Below are 16,980 nucleotides of genomic sequence, written 5' to 3'. Positions count from 1 at the left end.
CCCTGGTTAGAACCAGTGCCCCACTACAGCGTGCCTCAAAGTCGTATCGCGCTTTCGATGCGTAATATCTCACAATAATTTAATTACGTGGTAGTAAGCAGCGCGAAAAACGAGACCACGCACACAGGAAGGAATGATGCAGTCGGTGGTAGTCGTAGTTGATCGGCCATTCTCTGCCACCGTCGCCCCGTAGTGGAGATCTCACTTGGGCGGGTGGCAGTAAGGACAACGATTAGTCGATAAATAAAGCTTTTATTCACATGTCGTGTTGGTCGGCCTGCAGCGCGGTGCAGCTTACAACGGGGAGTGTTCCAGAAGCGGCAACAGCTATGTACAGGGCGTTCCCAAAGCGTAGGTTGTCGGTAATAATGGAAGGGTGATCTAGAGTTCGGGCCGCGGTGTAAGACCAACGCAAGCTATGGCGGCGCTGCTGAGCTGTCAAAAACGAACTGCACGAGTGATTGGGTTTGCAGCCGGACTTTTTTTTTTACTGCACACCAACGAAAGTTTGTTCCTTTTACTGTTTTTTTATTTCTTTTTTTTAGACAGCTTCTTAGTAATTCATGCCGGTAACCCACGTACAGCTCGCGATAGCAGCGGTCCTTACCCGAGTCTTGTAATTCCCTACGTCTCTGATAGCGATTCGCTTACTTGTCATTTCGAATATCTCATAGTTCCAGCAGCTTCCCGGCCAGTAGAAGCGCATTGATCTTAAACAGCAGTTAGGACACTAACACGACCCAATGCGCAAACAGTCGGAAATGATTAAAACAGCGCTGACAAGAACTCAGCTCAGATTTGCTCATTTAATTGTGCTCCTGCTTCATATACCTAGCGCAGGCCGCCGCCGCACAAATTAAGCGTTTTGAACATCTCTCGTCCTTACACCGCAGTTCGAACATAACATGAAGATAAAGAGCAAACATGTATAATATGTACACGCCTTGGCACACTAGAGGTGTGCTTGCGGACGTCATGTATCTATATATCATATATGCAACTGCAACGAACAACTGCTTCATGATTACAACGAAGCATCTATCAGACCATTCATGCGCTGGGAAAGCCGTGACGCAGTATAAATGCTCCCTTTTTTTGAAATTTTGTACATTTCAAGCGAAAACTCTCACTCGTTTGCGCAGATGAGTCGATATGCACGTAACTAAGGGCATATTAGTGGTGCATGTACACTCGTCAAAGCACATCAAACGGATTTGGCCTGGACGCTCACGAATATACCGGCATCGAACGCAGCCCGCCACAAAACGTGCACTTTCGGTATGGGGATGCGCGTACGCTTCACTTCACTATAAAAGTCTTACGCTTGTGCGTTCATCGGTGTTGAGCCAAGATCACTTTACACAGCACAATACCTTAGTGTTCTGCGCACGGACGTGATACCGGTGGATATACCGACAGCCCGTGCAAACTAATTTGAAGATAAGCACGCAGTTGGCTAATTAACGTGTACGATTTCGTAAGTCCTGGCTCGGAAATCGAAACGCAGCTCCACGTTAATGTGATGCTCTAACTTAAACCGCGTGGACCTTACGCACTACCTGAGCATTTCAGCGGTAAGAAAGAAGTTTGCATTACAATGGTGGGGACATCCACCTGAGTGGGTAGGTGCCAATCATCCCAGGAGAAGCATCATCATCATCGTTTACCGCACGAATATTTTGCGTTGTTGCGTCTAAAGCCAGTTTCGCGACAGTTGGGATTAAACTAAGAAAGGAAGGAAAATTTATGATTTGTGGCTTAAAGAAATACGAAGCGTAAGAACGATATGTCCGCAGCTTTCGGGCCCCGCGGAGAGTTTTAAACAGTTCGCATGCTAACTGTGCTGAGCAGATTGTTATCGCAGCGGCGACGTAATGCTGGTGCTTTGTTGGTGGGCCGATGGCCATATCGACGTACACCGTCTTCCTTCACGTGGTAGGGACAAACAAGCTTCAAACAAAAATTCCAGCTTTTTTACATACCTTCTGACCGACAATGTGAAAAGGAAAAAGAAAAAAAAAAGGTGACGTATGCTAAATGCTGTTGGGCTTTTGGAGTTCAGTGCAACGTACACTGAACGCGTTCCCTTAGGATATGCTGATCACAAGCCCGGATTGCGTGAGCTCGCATCTGCGTGTATGCGTGTATGACTAGGGAAAATTAAATCTCTCGCTAGGCGCTGAGCTCAAAGATATTACAGCAAACCGTGAAATCAGTACGAAGAGTCATCACCGACTGAGAGGCGGCTCACTGCTTTGTAAATACCGCTTGAAACCTCCATACTATTGAGCTTATGTCTACGATTGAAAACGCGTGACCCGCATGCAGAAAAGTATAGCTGCTTTATTGCTGCGTTTTAGACGATTAGTAACGTCTGGCATGATTAGGACTAGTGCTGTCGACAGAGTGGTGCACATTCGCTGGACTAGCAATTCAAACGATGCTAAATGTGAGAAAACGGAGGTGGCAACAGGCAAAAGTTCGCCAGAAGACGTTTTCTCGATTATTAAGCGCCCCTTCATTGTACAAACTCATCATCCAAACCTATAAGAACGAGTCGGAATTAAAATGTATGCACACGACAATTTCAACATTGCGTCGAATGTAGGCACCTCGCCCTGCTTTTATTGTCACTGGCACGAAAGCAAGGAGAAAAAAAAATGTGGAGGCTGGAGATTTTCGACAGTGTCACTCGAAGTACAATTTGCAAATACCTTAGAGCGCAGTGAAACGCAAGCCCCGATCATTGTGCTACGGCGACTACAGCGTCGAAGCACCCGGAAAGTTTGCTCGAGTGCTGGAAAACAGTGCTGGATGTAGCGTCGCCTCGCTGCGGTTGAAAGCTTGCGCCCAGCGTTACAGCGTCCTGCCAAGTTCCAGCAGGCGTCGTCAGTGGATCGCGATTCGCGCGAAACGCATCGGAAAAATTAATCCACACTGTGGATGGATTAACGCGAAACTTTTCGCGGCGCCCATTGTGCCGAAGTACCAACACTCCCATAGTTGAACGCACGTGAACCCGCGGGAACACGCCGCGGTGACATCCTGCGCACACGCATACAGAAAAAAAAAAAAAAAAAAAACACCAGACATTGCTCCTAACACGGTTGCTCCGGATAAGGACGCTCGTCGGCAGAAGCTGTCGCTTTCATAACTAATTACACTGCGAGGCGCGTTAACGAATGCTTGATTTGATGCCTGTACACAACGCGTGATAAATGATGCCGCTTTTTTGGGGCGGACCGAAGAGCGTCTCAAAAAGTGCGCATTCATCAACCTGCGTGCAACCATAACGAATAAGAGTAATGAATATTGATGGTCGTAATATAAGACGCAGAGAAAAGTCCCCGCCCCCACTTTAGTCCCAAGTAAGTAGTTTTGCATTGCCACTTGCTGTAATTGGTAATTCAGTCTAGAAATTCGCGTTTCGTGCGCTTTTTTCTTTTTTTTTTTCCGGGACAATTGGGATGGCGTGAATGTCGCAGGCTGCTCTTTTCTCAGCATTTTATTGTTTTTACCGTGTCCGGTAAGGAGTAATAGTTGCTGAATCACTCTTTTCTTTCACACTTTCTGATGAACCGCATTGGCCAGATAATTAGAAAAGCTACATGTGCATGGTCTTAAGCATGACAGGAAGCGTGTGTACTGGAGTCGGCATTCCACTGGTAAAATAAAGTGGCGAGTCGAATTAAGGCGAGGAGCAGGGAAATTTGAAGAGAAATACCCGTAGGAAAATATAGGAAAAAATAGTGTAGTCCTGAGAAATTCTGACACTCAGGTAACGCTTTTAGCGAAGAACAAGCAGATATCAAGTATACAATTAAGCTTCGATGCATTTACACGTGCCTGAGTTGGCCTACCCGCTCGTGCGTATGATTTCAGACTGGCGTCGCATTACATTTGATGGTCGTTTGCACTTGTCAAAATACTAACATCAACAACACCTGGATTAAATTCGCCAAACACGTTGTCGCGTGATTTGCTGCCGACCTAAGGCAAAAATAAACGACGGGGATATGATATACTGTTCAGTCCAGTGAACACTCTATGCCTAGGTGCATCAATATCTCAGAAATGACTTGTGCCGATGTCGCGTGCGGTACATTTCGGATGAGACAAACAACTATCACAGACACTGCGTTTGTAGACTCTGGCGAACTGAACACACAACAACGAACAAGAGAGACATCCGTTAAGCCATTACTGTTCAACATGATATTTGCGCGAGCTCTGCTGTAATGTAGTCACCGCCCTTGTGGATTCTTTGTCCGAATCAGAAGTAATCTTTCAAGTTTTACGCGAACCTCACTCACTGCACGAGGCCTTAACGAAGCGGTCTTTGAAGGTAACTCGACTGCGTTCCCTTAAGATATGATTTTCCTGCAGTGCAGCCCTTAGGCAGGGACGGTAGTCGTAACGTGACTATGTCGGTGTCAAGGTACTACAGAAATGTGCCACGGTGACCCAGAAGGACAAAGACGGCGTGTTCTTTAAACGTGCAAGCTTGCCCCGACGAGCATTTACGCAATGAGTGGGCCTTACGGGCTACTTGCTCCGTCCTCCGATGACCAGCGGAATGCTTAGTGTTCTATACGTCCTGCAGGCAGTTACGCTTTTTAAGTTAGGAAAAGAGCGCACGAGTCACCATTAGAGCCTGCAACGGCACCTTAGAATGTCTCGTAGTGCGTTGCCGGGCAACTGTTGCAGCGCGATAGAACTCTGCAACCCAGCTGGGGAAGGCCAAGCGCCGTCGGTTCTTCAAGCGTCGCCCGAGTCTGGCGGTGTTTCGACTTACCGACACGCATGTCGAGTGCCACTGCCTTCACATGTATGGTGTACAGTAAGTTCTTTTGAAATGTAAACGACACTTTGCTGTGCGTGTTTTTTAAAAAAGCGAATAAAAAATAACAAGTAATTGAGCGGTGATAATCGGCCTGAGGCATTACACATACATAGCGCCGCCGCAAACACGCTATGCAGTTCGTCCTGAGTCACCGTATCTCCACAAAAATTAGAGCTCTTCTCCCTACTGTGTGTGTATCTCAACATGACTTTGTGCTTATGCCGGCGTGTTGGCTAACAGATTGGAGCATCTCATGCAACACTGTACAGACATGACCGACTTAGCTTACGCACACAATGTGGATGCAGTGATGCAGTTTATGTACACAAACGATTATACTGTGACACTTTGTACACGTTTGGAAATAAATACAATAAATATAAACACGAACACTGCTTAAACAAGCGCAATAGAGAAATATAAAGATGAGAGTGCATGTGCACTTAAAGCGGATGACACAAAGACACTGATTTGCTCAAAGAAACACGTGGCGCCAAGATCGCCTCTAAGAAAATCAGTGAAGCAGGTATGGCGAGTTGAGCCGCTTACTACAGGCCTCCAGGCGGACGTGCGTTTGCAGGAAGACGTTCGTCAAAAGCAGTAGCGCTGCTTAAACCCGTAAGCATGTACATCTGTTTTATTACCGCTCCACACGGTAATAAAAAGAAACTGTTATCTTTGTTTGTCAGCGAGCTCCAAGAGCGCCACCAAGGATGCGTCATACAAATGTTCCGCCTAATCCGTTGCGTCAAAATTTTCCGACAAAACACTTCCTGCAAACAGCAGCAGTCCTTCTACAGGTTCTACATGAACAGGCTATCGCGAAGAATGTCTAGATGAAACAACCTCTGAAACAGCCTTTGAAGGTTTTCGTCAAGGCTTGTTAACAAGAACAGGATTTCATCTAGCGACATGACACGTTTGCCACTGCTGCGCAATCAAAGTCCTCCTCGCACGGGAAGCAGTATAACCACGCCATGATTCCTATATGCCCCTTTCATTTCCAAACATACAACCCAAGAATCCTGCTATATGGCAACACACGCGTTGCGCACGACAGCTGTCGAAGGGATACGGTATACCATGCTGTAGCTTGCAATGTCGGCTGCAGTAAGCATCGTGGGGACGAGCGCAGTCTTTTATTTTAAGTAATAGCTCCAGTTGCGCAACTGGAGCTATCGTCAGATTACCAGACGTAGTTAGAGGAAATTGAGCACAGTTACTTTAGTTCGCGCACGTCATCTGACGTACTGTCATGTCGGGTCGCTTTGGCGTATCTTGCATTGCAGGATGTAAGATTACATCTTGCCTTACAAGATGTAACCATCAATTCTTGAAACACCAGATGATCTTTCGAGACGTTCGGCTTCTCGACTTCGTTCCTATCTTAGCGCCTCTTTATCGTAAGACCCAAGCCATGGAAGCGCAGGCAAGCCGGAATCACGTCATCAACCGTATACCGTACATCACACACAAACCGAGAACCGCCCGATCGGCGAGTAACAGCGCTGAAGCTTTCGGCGAACTCCCGCAACATTCTGGTGAACTGTGAAATCGCCACTGGCCTCCGGATGGAGAGGAGGCGAACTGTGCGCGTTCTTTTCACCAGGGTTGGTGGCGGGGCGCGGCCGGTGCCTTGGGCACCAGGTAGTCTTCGCTGTCCAGCTCTTCCTCGAGGGGCTCCGGCTCGTCCTGTGGCGGCGGAGGTGGCGGGTACGTGTCCACGAGCCGCTTGTAGATGTCGCTGAAGCTGAGGCGGTCGCGCGGCTCCGTCTTCCAGCAGCCTGCCATCAAGGTGCACACGTGTGGTGGACACTCCTCGGGTGGACTCAGCAGTATGCCCTGCAGGATCAGCTTCACCACCTGAGTGAATCAAGTTGGACATATGGCTTACGCTTTGGTCTGGTGCATGGAATTTGTTCTATACTGACGCTTTTCGACAATCTTTTTTTTTTCTTTTGCTCAACGCAAAATGTCGCCCAGCAAAGACGTCAACTTAATGAAATTTTCTACAATGTAGCCACAGGTTTAACTTTTACATGTGAACAGTATATTGCTCACATCAGCACGTGCTTATTTTTTTGCCATGTTAAGATGTCGGTCACCGCAGAAAAAATTATTATGAAGGCAGCGAGCAAACATTGAATTTCCCATATCTTTGACGATTTTCGGAGACATTTCTGCAAACGTACGTGATATATATATCTTCATGTTCTGATACGCTGCCAGTTATAACACGGACAGAAGAAAACGACAGACAACACAGGGTGATGCGCAAACTAACAACTTACTTCATTTCGAGCATAGACTTACGTACAGACTCGAAAAGGAAAGGGGGAACACGGAAAAGGTGGGAAAAAATTCAGTAGTCAAAAAACGGCATACGATAAGAAAGAAAGGCATATCAGTCCCCGTGTCAAACAGCGTCACCGACACGTGTCATGTGTTATGCATGCTGTGACATGATAGCCCTAAATAGTCACACTTTCGCCGCAACAGCGAAGCAATGAATGCGATAGCAACAAATTGGAATGTAACGCGAAGAACGGAAAGCAGCTCGAAATTGCCAGCGCGTCGCTCGAGCCCAAAGGACGCACGAAAAGAACGCACACAGGACGAGCGCGAACTATCATGCGTCACAGCTCGATACTTGAAGCGCACTGCTGAAACATAAAGCAGGACGCACGAAACGAACGAACAGGTACACACAGGACGAGCGCGAACTAAATGTCGCAGTTACTTATTTCCGTTTGACCAGCGCGCTCCTTTCGCAAACGCGGCCGCTGCACCGAGCGAAGTCACCTTTGGTGCGCTCCTCGCGCCATCTCGCTGGCAATGAAGAAACGCTTATAAGCGTCTGCCGTCTCCGAGTCCGGCCAGCGGTAAACGGTGTGTATATAACGCTCGCCGTTAGCTTCCTAGAGGGTCGGCGTTTTGTGGCGTAGTGGCTAGCGGCACGGGCTGCGGAGCGAGAGCTCCCTGGTTCAATTCCGCGCTTCGGAAGCATTCTTCTGAATTATTTTTCTTTGGGACTTTTACATATATATATATATATATATATATATATATATATATATATATATATATATATATATATATATACGCACTAATACGGTGAATGACAGGGGCGGGGACGGGGACGGACAAAAACCAGCCGAGACTGTCCATATGATTGCTATCGCAATAAAAAGGCCATTTTCCTTTTGAGAGAGTGCAATTGAGGGAGCGCTGACGCACACTTCGCTGATGTGCATATCAAAAGCTTCGGTGATTCCCCTCTCTATCTGATCAGTAGAGTGCGCCAATACTTTTGTGTCTTGGAACATCGCCTTGCAATTACGTTCTACTCAGTAGGAAGCCAGGGCGGGTCAACAGCGAACAGGCGTAATTATGCTCTTCAAGTCTCTCATTAATGCGCCTCCCAGTCTGGCAGATGTAGTTCCTATTACATGAGATGGGAATGCTGTACACAACGCCTTCTGAGCATTCTACAAATTTGTTTTTGTGCTAAACACTGCAGCCTGTTTCCTTCCTTCCACTGTCACATTTATTGACTCTTTTGCAAAGCCCATTGAGCTTATTTGGTGCGGAAAAAACCACCCCTACGTCAAACTTCGACAAAATTTTCTTAATTCTATGCGAGAATTTGTGGATATAAAGGATCCCAACCGGTCTGTCCAGGCTCCCACCTGACTTTGAGGGCTCTTCTTTCTTGCCAGAGGTGATGACTGCAAGGGCCTTTTCAGCAACTTAGCAGATAACGTTATCCGGGTACGACGCCTTTCAACTGATAGTCTGTGCTTCTAGGCTGGTAGATAACGTGTGAGAGCAAGACTTCTTGATAGCTTGCTGCACACAAAGCAAAGCTTTGTGTGCACTTCGGGGTTTGGTCCGCTCGCCGCTAGATGCCGACTCTGTTCGATCTCGAGGCCAATTGAAAGGGTTTATGTCGAGCCGGGCATAATGTCAAGCATGTTGCTTTCCTGAAATAAACTGGAGTAATATTATTTTGCGTACTTTGTCCTGCGTTCACCTTTTCTCCCTTTCCTTCATCTCTCTTAATTACCCCCCCCCCCTTTCTGCGATGAACTTAGTTGATGTTAGCTTCTCTCCGTTACGTATCACTAGGAGGCAACGCACGCTTTACAGGACGCCTAAACCTGTGGAATGGGGGTCAGATTGTGAGGTAGTAAAATGCACTTTGCATAAACAGCTTGTCCCAGCAAACGATAACTAAATTCTTAAAACTGGTTAAATCTGCGCGTACGCAACTGATGATATTCGGTCAGCAGCCACCAGCCACGCAAAGGAGCACTTTTTGTCTCCTAATTGTACCACTGATATGATTTAATGCACCTCTAATTACTGTACTCAGGGCGCGAATTACGATAGGTAAGTTGGAGCGTTGAAAAACGTACGAATAAATTGTTTTCAGTGCGTCATGTCCACCGTAATTATTAACCCCCTCTTTCACAGTTTTGCACTTCCTCCTGTAAAGCGTGCTTTGCCCCTTGGTGATACATAACGCAGAGAAGCTGACGTCGAGTTCATCGCAGGAGAAAAGGAAGACTACGTAAGGCCGCCAAGCTGTTTGCGCTCAAGACAGGCCAAAAGGCTTAATAATAGCAACAACCAGTTGCGACCTCGTATATTCTATCATTTTTCTGAAAAAGTTTGGCTAACGTACGCTAGGCCACGCCGTGTGTCTTACAGCATAGTTCCAACCATGTCTGTAATATGGAGAATACGGAGTGAACTTCGTTAAGCTGTTATAAAAGTAATTTTAACTTACGTAAGACTATTTAGAGGCTGTCACCCGCCGCATTAGCTGATAGTATTTACTTATAGTATTTTGCAAACTAATTAGCTACTCAGGATAAATGTGTGAACCTTATGTTGAGGTGATTAATTAGATGTTCCTGAGAAAGTGTCAAAACGTCATTAATACCATCAAAATCAATTGCTGGCACCGCGTTCCTCTTTTCCGTCTTTAAGATAGGAGCGAAGTCTGCAAAATATGCATTAAAAGAATAAACGAAGGAAGGACTAGGTACAGAAGTCGTTTTCCCCTGTGCTGCAAACGCCGCAAACGCGATAGAGCCCGCCCCTCTGTCTTGGCCGACAGCTACCATCGAAGTAAGAGCGAGTTGACTCCTCTAAGTAAGCCCGGTTACAGGTCGTAATGGCTTCGCTCTCGTACGGTTGTTTATCGGCATCATAAAGTAGCGCGCGGTTTTGTCTTGCACCGTGACACTGAAACAGTGGCTGGCACGAATGCACCTGTTATCAGCTTAATAGACAACCTGCCTCTCCGATGGACTCAAGACAGGACAAACAAGCGTGCGCGCGTGTGTGTGTGTGTGTGTGTGTGTGTGTGTGTGTGTGTGTGTGTGTGTGTGTGCGTGTGTGTGTGTGTGTGTGTGCGTGTGTGTGTGTGTGTGTGTGTCGAAGCAGCAAGACAATGACGGCGATCATCCTTTTTTATTCTTTTACAGCAACGATATCATTTTTACTACAGCCGTTAAGAGGCGAGTTTACGACATTGTTGGGTTCTACATAGGTTGTCGAAGAGCCTAAGCGAGAGAAGCTCGGATTCTAGCGCCAACCACGACTAAATGTCAGACGACTGGACATAGCTATATTTTGTCATCTGGTCTATATCGTGGAATGTCAATCACATTTGTACTTCGGCGGCCTGTCAGATCTAGGCCAATCGTAACGGCAATACAGTGCCACGCAGCTACTGCTTAGCATGAGATTTTGTGCGAAAGTACTGATTAAACGTAACCCTATCCCAAAGGAGCTGCACTCTCAGTGCGACAGTATGCACGAGGGAAGATTGCGAAAAACTGGCACGGTATGCATGCGTCTCAAGAAGTGAGGTAGGCATGCCATTGTGGCCTAATCAATAAATAAAAAACTGAGGCGATCGTGACGCTTAATGGTCAGAGTGTCGGTCTGCTGTGCTCGAAGGTTCTATTTTACGTAAGCCACGCACATCTTTTTAAAAGGTCCAGAACGAGGCGAGGCGGGTACCTACCGACTTACTTTCCTACCGCACTGTGCCTTGATAGCAAAAAAAAAAAAATACTTCGTATCAATAAAAGATTTCTTGCGCTCTCTGTGTGAATTGATCCTAATATAGAGGATCCTAATATAGAGGAAATGAGCGAGCTTTTTAAAATATGGCTTTATTTAAATGTACTAAATCCGACTTATACATTTATCTTTTTATAGGTACGTTAGACAAATGCGTCAGTTTTTTCTTTAATTCAGAAGTATGTCTGACGTACCTCGTCGGGCGTGGCATGTAAAAGATAGTCCGGAATAAGAACATGGAACAGTTAAATATTCGCTTTCCTCGCGATATTATTCATTTTGGTTGTGTTGCGATGGAGCGTGCTTGTATGAGCGCAGTCGCTGCCTCTCGGTCGCGGTTCACCGCACTTGGAACAACTGTCGCATCTGCTTCCAAAGCGCTGACGCGCATTTTCAACGGGCGAAAAGCGCACTACATCCGGCGCCTCTCGACGCAATGCTATTACAACGCACGCTTCTTGCGAAGGGAGCATAGGCGTGCGCAGGGTTCCACATTGGGGGGGGGGGGGGGGGGGCAAAGTTTCACAGCCCCCCCGACCCCCCTCGCGTTGGACGAGCCCAAAGGACAACATGCTTCACAGCGGATGAAAAGAAAGGACATGGAGCGATGACGTGCTTCTCACAATGGCCTGCCTTTGGCCCCTAGTTAACCGGCAGTACAGATGAGAAGTAAACAGTTCGTGGAATGCAACATTACGGGCCTTCGGCCGCCATTACCGTTCAATACCTGCGTGGCCTTTGCGCGCCCTCCTTGGTGATCAGGCGGGGCGCCCCCCAACCCCCTGCCCCCCTGGTGCGCACGCCTATGGGAGAGAGCAATGACACTCTACTGCCGATCCGCGTGAGTGGTTGGGGAAAATGCGCCCGTGTCGGAGTATTTCACAGTTACGAACACTTGAAAGTCACAACTGCAATCAATTAATTAACGAATACGTTAACTAACCGAAACGCAACTTCTATCTGAACATTTATCTTCGCCGCCCGCTCTTCAAGTCGGCTACAGATATCTTCCGGTGACTGTTCATTAATGCCGCTATGCGGACTATGAATACAAACTAGGAAACCACTAAGGCGTGTGTAGGGCGTCGCGCATCTGCATGCGTTAAAACCGTAATCGGCCGTGTCCACGTGCAACTATACTTTGATGCTGATTCGTGTACCTAAGGCAGTGAATGCTGTAGGTGGAGTTCGCCCCATCTATAGTGCATATGAGGACGACAAGGTCTGCGTGTATAGTCAGAGCCCTTTAATAGAGACTTTTAGCTTGTACGTATACGTTTTAACGTTACCGTGTTACCGGAATACCGGATTGCGTTTACCGTGTTAGTGGAACGCAAGTTTTCGAAAAGTTTTAGCTCCCCATACGTAAACGTTTACGTAACGTACGTAAACGTATACCTTTACGTTTGCGCAAACCACTAAATGGTGATGGCAACTGCACTCAAACTATATACTTAAGGTAGATAATATAGAGTTACCGCTGCGGCGAAATCATATGAGAGCTTTTTAGCGGGTGTGGCAATGCGGGGTTACCGAACGATGGTGTCGACATCTTGTGACGCTTCGTGCAACCACAGTCATGAACACGTTTGTTTTCGCTTAGTGTTTTTGAGGGAAAAAATGATTAAAAAGGCAACTCATTCGTAATTGTGCCGCTGCAAGGCATTTACACTGGAAGTAGAATGCCCGATGCTTCCGCAATAACAATTTTGTGCTTGCCTGGTTCACCTTGGCCCCGCTAGTGGCGCGAAGGTGAACGTACGCCTGTGGAGTGTTTTAGTTTATTTACGTTTTAGGTCTTTTCTTTTTTTTTTCTGGCTAGGGCAAATTAATCTTGCCCGCCCGATAGAAAGGGATCAGCCTCAAATCATCATCATCACCAACTGTGGAGCATGTTCTGATCGAATGTGGAAACATCCACCCATGTGTACGTTTGGGCACGAGGCTACGTGAAGCCTTGGCTTTTAGGGACAACAGCGGAAAGCTGAACAAGCCCGCGATAGAAATAGGTAAGACACGGCTAGGTGGCAGAAAAGACAAAAATAAATAGCGGGAAAAGTAAGGACATTCTGCCGTTAGGGGCAGAGAATTGGGCTGTGAATTTGTTTTTCTCTATGGTAGGATTGATGCAGAGGTCGGCAAAAAAAAATTGGAGCTCACTCAGACTCACTCAACAAATATATTTTTCTCTGAGGGCTCATTCGGACTCAGACTCACCAAACTTTTCTTCTACCGGAATCACTCGGACTCAGACTCACTAAACATTTTCTCAGTCGGACTCACTCGGACTCAAACTCACCAACATATTACTCAGGCGGACTCACTCAGACTCAGACTCACGGCTTCACCTGAGTCTGATTGAGCCTGAATGAGTCAACTCATGAGTCCGTTGGCGTAAAATCAGCTTTTTAAATCATCGTGTCAATCCTCTTTAACGCCATAATGTCACATAATCAGAGCTCTATGATACAGCTTTTGATATTGTACCTTCAAATACGAGTTATCATCGTGTGTCATGTGTCATCATTATCACATATCAATCCAGTAAGGACATTTTTATGAAATACACGACTCACACGTGATATTTTTATCAAGAACTTCCCATGAAAGAGTTTGCGAGGGGAGGTCATGGCACCCCTTCCCCTAACTCTCGCCTCTTATCAATAAATGTTGATGCGGCGCATGAATGCTAGTGTGCTCGAGCATTTCTCCCGAGCATTTCTCCCTCGTGTGAATACCCCCATTTAAGGGGTATTCACACGAGGGAGAAATCGGTGGGGGACACGGGGGGATTGCGGATCACGTGACCACGTCGTCACGGATTAGTGAGCGGCGCGACCCCCCCGCGACTCCTCGGAGGAGACGGGGACCTTTTCCCCGATAGGATGAACCATCCCCCGGCGGTGGGGGGTATAGCGCAATTTCGGACTCTTGTTTTGCCACATTGTTGCACTTGCTCCTGCAAAGAGCGGCAGTGAGTGTCCAGTCTGCAGCTGCATGGTCGTCTGCAGCTCGTCAAACGGGTGGTACAAGCCAACAGAGTAGTCTAGTAACACTGGTCTCCCCCTCCGTTCGCCTCGTCCGTGTGAGTGGGGGACATTTGTGGAGACTTCTCGCGAGCTGACGTCACTAGGCTCCGCCTTTATCCTCCGAGGATTTGTCCACCGTCCGAATACCCCTTAAGGAGAATACCTTTAGAGCAGATGTACAAGTAAAAGCACAGTGCCTATGTGTCAAAAACAGTTTTATTTTATTTTTTATTTTTTGTGATTTTCGATTACTTTCTCAATTGTTTCGGAGCCATTCGTCGTAGCAGTTTTTATTCAAACTTGAGGTGAACCCTGGATAAAAAGGCGAGCCCTGGATAAAAAGTAAGCGAATAATCGCTGCTTTAAGCAGGAGACAAATGGCGCGAATCTGCTGCCACCTAGCAGAAACAATAGCTGCGCTTTCCGCCAGGTAGCCCAAATGGCGCCACTGATTCCGTACTGGTGCTGCATTTCACAACAGACATACCTTTGAAGCTACTTAAAAACTTGAAGGACGCTTGAGCTTCGCAACACGATAGCGTAATCGGACCGTGTTCGCATCGCCTTCCCAATCGCTAGCCTAGCTTCGCTTCTCGGCGGACACCTAAACCGTGCCGCAAGGAAAGCTAAAGTGCGGACGCCCTCAGGGTCCAATATCCATGCATGCGGAGCGACGAAACGCGGCCACATGGGGGGGCGATGCCGTTTAAAAGCGCGGCCCTTTGCGCCATCTCGTGGGTGATAATCAAGCCGTTCAAGAACTTCCGAGATGTGCGTACCACCAACGCTAAATGGTGTAGTATATGAGTAGCTCGCCGTTAGCATGATAGAGGATGTATGCGTGGTGGCAGAGCGGCCAAACGCATCGCGCCACGGAGCAAGGGGTCGCAGCTTCGAATCACCGGTCGCACGACCGAAGATTTTTTTAGTATTTCTTTATTTGAATCTACCTCGAATTTTCGCTCACGGACAACACTGATTTTTCGCTCACAACCAAAGACGACGACGCCGACACCGACACCGGACTTTCTGCGAAACGATCTCTTTAACGCTATCACGTTGATAGTTATTATGTGTCAGAAACAATAAACAATTATATCGGGCAAGTTGGTATGGATCCATCTTGGTATGAAGCGCACAACTCTTACAAGACACGAAAGACGAGCGAGGACACGAAAGACACAAGCGCTTGTGTCTTTCGTGTCATCGCTCGTCCTTCGTGTCTTGTAAGAGTTGTGCGCTTCATACCAAGATGGGTCAGAAACAAATTGCAAGCGGTTTTTATGCCGCAGTCAAAGGCGATCAGTGGTTTGCGACCGATGCAGCGTCGCCGTTTGTCTCGAAATCAAGTGCAGAGTAAATGTTTCTCGCGTCAAAGAACTTAGCGCACATGCGCACACGCTTCACATCGAAGCTGAAGTTGTTAGTTTATTGTGTGGCCAGATTCCGATCACCGCGCAAACTAGCAGCTTCTCCGTCGTGTTCCTGTAATCAAAACGGCAACCCGGAAAGCAGCGCTCTTGCGGCGTCACACTCAAGAATTCCACTTGAATCGCGCAAAAGCTATTAGTTTAAAACTCAGCTTTTATCGCGGGAAACAACCGCAGCACCAAAGCGGGCGTTCATACGTGCACCATGCGCTTGCCGCCGCAGCACCTTCCTATCCAAAAAGATTCCGTCTCTCTCACGATGGGGCCACAGCGCGGCCGCCTTGTGCGGAGTATGAAGCTCTGTCATATGTCATTACGACTAAATCCCATGACCATAAAAGCTAAAAGTATTCTGGCGTAATCCACAATTCTGTAAGCGTTCTAATCGTTCTGGATGCATTAAGCAGCGTTCCGGAATATGGCTTTGAGGCAAAGGTTTCTGCTCGCGAATATGCCGTTGTCTTTTAGAAAAGTAGCCGGATACGTCGGACGTATTTGGAAACAAAACGATACCACGCACGTCTTTACTTTCGGGCACTTCATTTAAATATTGATTTGATATCCCGTGTTGAGACACAAAAGTTAATATCGATTTTGAAAAGAGCAAATGCAGCTGTTGCAGCTGTTGCAGCTGGCAGGCCCTTCTTCTGTGTAGCAATTGTTTCTCGTACTTAAGGTGAAAGGTCTATAGCAGTAAAAATACGGGAAGACGGGGAAGCCAGGGCTGCGTTGTTAAAGCCAGTGACACAACCTTGCAAGCGCGCCGAGAGTGAGCTATAGCGCAGTTCACGTTTAATATCTTGCACAAAATGTGGCAGGAGCTTTATTAATATATGCAGTGGCTGGTGTCACGTGTCGGCCTGGACAGCCACCACGGTGAAATGCAAGGCAGGGACCGCGACGCGCGCTTTCGATTTGCCGCGCCAGGCGAATCTAGTCACTGCACGGTTCTAATAGAGCGGCCGCGTCGAAGAAGACACACATGCGCAACGTTTGAAGATTAATGGACAGCTCCGCGGGCAGCTGTATAATGGCCCAATCGTCACGCAGTACGGGGAGTTTTAATTATATACTCTTCACGAGCTTCGTTTGAAGTGCTCTTTTATGGGCGCTGTTAGTTGCCAGCACCAATTAAAAGTTTACCGCGGAAATTTCGTTTTTGTGGCATAATCAATATTGTTCAGCGCGCCCTCTCAACAGGTTAGCCGTCACAGACGTTTTAACTCGCTTGCCGACTTTGACAGGTTAACTTAACCACTGATTGATTTAAGGAACTTGCGATGCAAGATTGGCTTCAAAAAGACGATTTCTGCGAAACGAAGTGTTGAAGAAGTTGGTACTCGTTTACAGTAAACGATGTGAGCGCGAAGTGAACGACGGTGAACTGCCTACCTCGGTCGTCATGGTAACTGATACCGCCTGTACAAATACACAAAGAACGCGAAAATGCTTTTACAAGGCAACCGCGGGACCGATTTGAATGCAGTTTGTTGTGTTTGGTAGGAAAAATTAAACTACGGTCGCTACCGAAAGTATAATTCTTATTTAGGTCCCCAAGCTTTCTTTTTCTTTTTTGCAG

At 47.2% G+C, this 16,980-nt stretch overlaps 1 protein-coding gene across 1 annotated transcript in view; it reads right to left on the bottom strand.

Moving 5' to 3' along the window:
• Positions 1-232: 232 nt before the first annotated feature.
• LOC119379220 (high affinity nerve growth factor receptor-like) overlaps positions 233-16,980 on the bottom strand; it is a 413,588-nt gene continuing 396,840 nt past the window's right edge. Inside the window, exon 9 of the mRNA XM_037648451.2 lies at positions 233-6,706. Coding sequence (XP_037504379.2) covers positions 6,446-6,706 — 261 coding nt within the window. The 3' untranslated portion in view covers positions 233-6,445. The remainder of the gene's footprint in view (positions 6,707-16,980) is intronic.

Source organism: Rhipicephalus sanguineus, chromosome 1 (genome assembly GCF_013339695.2).
Source record: "Rhipicephalus sanguineus isolate Rsan-2018 chromosome 1, BIME_Rsan_1.4, whole genome shotgun sequence".
NCBI lineage: Eukaryota > Metazoa > Arthropoda > Arachnida > Ixodida > Ixodidae > Rhipicephalus > Rhipicephalus sanguineus.
Note: the sequence above shows the minus strand (reverse complement) of the source record. Positions and strands in the feature narration are given on the sequence as shown.